Below are 3,848 nucleotides of genomic sequence, written 5' to 3'. Positions count from 1 at the left end.
CATACATACATACATACATACATACATACATACATACATACATACATACATACAGTATTTAGGCAAAACAAATCTTACCACACTAATCAGTGGTGTGGGTTTGCCAAATTTAAACTCCACAGTTTGAATAAAAAGTATTTTGAAAAGACCAGTCTAATCTTATTTATCTTGTTCTTTCATGGATTATATCACAAGCTGTTCATATCAGTTATGCTTTCTTTCTATTTCATTTAGATAGTTTAAAAATGCCTGTTTGACTGTTTTACTCTAATCCAATGTCTTTTTAGAAGTTGTGGCCACAAGAAATGCTCAAACACATACTGTATCTTCTTCTTTTTTTTGTAAGGAATCTCTGTGATATCTGTCCTAAAGGAGATAATAAAATAAACATTTTCTTTCCATTTTAAATTAAACAGCTCTTACTGAAGCTGACACATTGATGTTTTATTTTTTTCTTCTGATTTTACTTACTATGTGAGAAAGCTGGCTGAAAAAACAAAATACTGTTCAAGCAGAGCCATTCTTTATGTGTGAGACTGTGCGACACAGCTGTGGTGCAGCGGAAGAGATTAGATTAGGAGAATATTTGTGGATATAGAGAGGGCAAGTCCTCTCATACCAATCTAATAAATTTTTGTTGAACCAGACACCGCCAAGAAAAAACAGAAGTGGGGATTCTAAATACAAATTTAGTATCTTTGTTGTTTGATTTTATCTTAGAAATAAAGTTGAATTTATGAGTTTGGAAGCTGCCTTTTCCATTTTCTATTATCCCAGATTGGTCAAGCGTGAAAAATGTACATTGAAAATTGGATAAAATGACTTGATTCTGGACATTTTGTTTATTGTTGAGCATGCAAGTGTTAATCATATCATCCCATACAAGTTTAACTACACGTCCTGTTATAATAAAACACCCCCATTGTTCTCCGCCCTCCTTATGAGATCTTTAAAGATTACATTAAGATTAAAAAAATCATTCTGCCTCCCCGAGGCTAAAATAAATTAAAACGATTTTCATTTTTGTATCCTTTTCTTGAGAGGCTAGACTCGGTTGTTTCCCCACATTTCAATCCGCCCTATTCTGTCCATCACCCATTTGTTGTCTAACTTCTTGTTGTTTTTCCTCTTCCTCTTCTTACCCACAGCACTGATGCATGCCTTGGTCTTTGGCAATGTGACAGCCATTATCCAGAGGATGTACTCCCGCTGGTCTCAGTACCACACCAGGACCAAAGACCTGAAGGATTTCATACGTGTCCATCACTTGCCGCAGAGCCTGAAGCAGCGAATGCTTGAATACTTTCAGACAACCTGGTCGGTCAACAACGGCATTGACTGTAATGAGGTAGATTGACAACAACAGTCTGAATCCCATTTCATAGTGTGACTCTTACCCACAGATTCCAAATGTACCCTTGGCTCTAGTTCTGGATTAATGAATGGTAAACCATACAACTGTACACATATCCCTTCTCGAAGTACATATATCACAGATGCAACATACTGTAGTTTTACTGGCGTTTCAGTATCCAGTAAACATGAAAAGTCAAGATATACACTTTATTGATGTTTATTGATGTGGCAAAACCTAATTTATCCAGTCTTTTACCATTTTTATGTTTTTGCACAAATTATCTCTACTGATGAACATCTGTCTGATTCTTTGAACGTCTTCAAAGAAAAGATCAAAAGCAGCTTATGACTTAACCTTGCAGCACCATTTGCATCAAACAAGATGGTGTAAAAAGTCATACTCCTTCAATACGGGGAAGTGTTAGTGCTGAGGCTAGAGAATGCCAACTTGTGTAAGGTAGCCGGTTCAATCCCCTGGACTGGCAACATCAAAACATGTTAGTGGGAAAGGTGAAGCACCCGCACCTGCCTTCACCCTCACTTGCCCCATTCTGGGCCCTTGAGCAAGGCCCTTAACCCCACCATCTGCTCTCCTGAGCACCCTAGATGGCATCTCTCTGCTCCACACAGAGGGCTGTGGTAGCTCGGTGGTCCGTGGTTAAGTTGGGAAGAGCATCCAGCGTAAAAACAATTGCCAAGTCTTCATTCAATTCAATTCCATTTATTTATATAGTACAAAGTCACAACAGAAGTCGTCTCAGGGCACTGAACGGAAACATTCATATATAAAAATAGTAAGTTAACATTATTTATCTGAGGAGCAGACTGCTTTGAATTTAACTCCATCACAGAACTCTCATCTTGAGCAAGCATGAAGGCGACAGTGGAAAGGAAAAACTCGCTCACGAGGAAGAAACCTTTAGCAGAACCAGGCTCAGGACGAGCGGCCATCTGCTTTCATACGAGTTCGCTCTGCTGACCCCTAAAGAAGGGAGCAGCCAAACAAAAAAACACACAAAAAAAACTTTTTAAATACAGAGCCATATACAGACAGTTTAAAAAAAAAATAATAATAATTAAGTCAGAGAGTCAGAGTCAGAGTTTCTTTATTGTCATTCGTACCGCATGTGGTACACGTGGTGGAGCGAAATTATGTACACAGGGTCCCAGTTACATCCAACAATAAAATGTAAAAGAAAAACAGTAATAACATCTAACATGTCTAGTTACATGTCATGTTAACATGTCTATATTATGAATTTCTGTTACATGTTTGAATATATGGCCATAAACACATAATAAAATACAAACTCTTACCACACAAAGTTTATTTTAATTTTTTTAATTTATGGAAACGTTAAATTTTTGATAGGTTAAGCAGGTAATTTTAATTTATCTATGTATGTATGCATGCATGCCGCTTATAATCTTTCTTTTGAGGTATGAATCTGAGAAGAAATGCACGTTCAAAGGGTCACATACTCCTTTTACTTTGCCCTCCACTTCTTTGTCAAAACTTTTGGGATACTCCTCCTGATGATGTGAACACACAAAACCTGAGGGTAGGGACAAGAGGGAAACTAATACCCTCCACTTGTTTACATTATTATTGTCAGTATCTTCAAGAAGTCAACGCATACAGCAATTTATTAAAGGATTTTAAATGTGGCTTGTCAAGTTCATCAAGAAAACAAAAAGCCTGTGTTTACAATATTAGAAACTACTCAACATGTCAATGTTATTTTTTGTTTGTTTGTTTCTAAGTAACGTTTTAATTTTAAACTCTGCTCAGTATTTTACATTTGTGTCAGTTTCACTTTTCTTGCTGTCTGTGTAAATTGTTAGGGCTTATTATGGCTTTATGTTAACTTCCTGTATTAATATTCACATCTGGATTCAGTTTTCTGGTCTCCACGCATGTTGCTAATTCCTCATCCCCTCCATCAGGAAATATTCTTCTCAATTTTACTCATGAAATGTCGAATCGTTGTCCTTACTCCTGGTTTCTGGTTCTTGTGTTGTTCTCACATCTGGATTTCTGTTTTGACTTGGACGTTTGAGACTCAAATGTACAAATCTGAGACAAGTACAAACAAATTTTTGTTGTCAAATGTAGAATTTCAGAGGATACACCCCCCCACAAAAGCAATAAACACCACCTTTCCTTGACAGGCGCAGGGAAACCTGTCACTTATTTAATAGTAACTCGTCTCTCTGGGCTGTGCATGCCCTTGAGACAGCTGTCAGAATCCAGACCAGGATTTAGATGGAGTGATGATGAAGATGATGGTTATGATGAATCTGAGGCAGATGAATAATAGATGGGCCAGCTGACTTAAGTCAGCCCAGATCCTATAACTTCATGAGAAAATCTACATGGCAAGAGGGATGCCTAATTTTATTTTTACTATGACAAAAAAACAAAAGAGTTACTGTAATAATAATAATAATAATAATAATAATAATAATAATAATAATAATAATAATAATAA

At 36.7% G+C, this 3,848-nt stretch overlaps 1 protein-coding gene across 1 annotated transcript in view; it reads left to right on the top strand.

Annotated features, from left to right (window-relative positions):
* Positions 1-3,848, top strand: part of kcnh8 (potassium voltage-gated channel, subfamily H (eag-related), member 8) — a 113,534-nt gene that overhangs the window by 65,088 nt on the left and 44,598 nt on the right. The window contains 1 exon segment of the mRNA XM_037693651.1: positions 1,149-1,348. Coding sequence (XP_037549579.1) covers positions 1,149-1,348 — 200 coding nt within the window.

Source organism: Nematolebias whitei, chromosome 19 (assembly GCF_014905685.2).
Source record: "Nematolebias whitei isolate Nwh7 chromosome 19, NemWhi1, whole genome shotgun sequence".
Taxonomy (NCBI): domain Eukaryota; kingdom Metazoa; phylum Chordata; class Actinopteri; order Cyprinodontiformes; family Rivulidae; genus Nematolebias; species Nematolebias whitei.
This window is presented reverse-complemented; position numbering and strand designations above follow the sequence as displayed.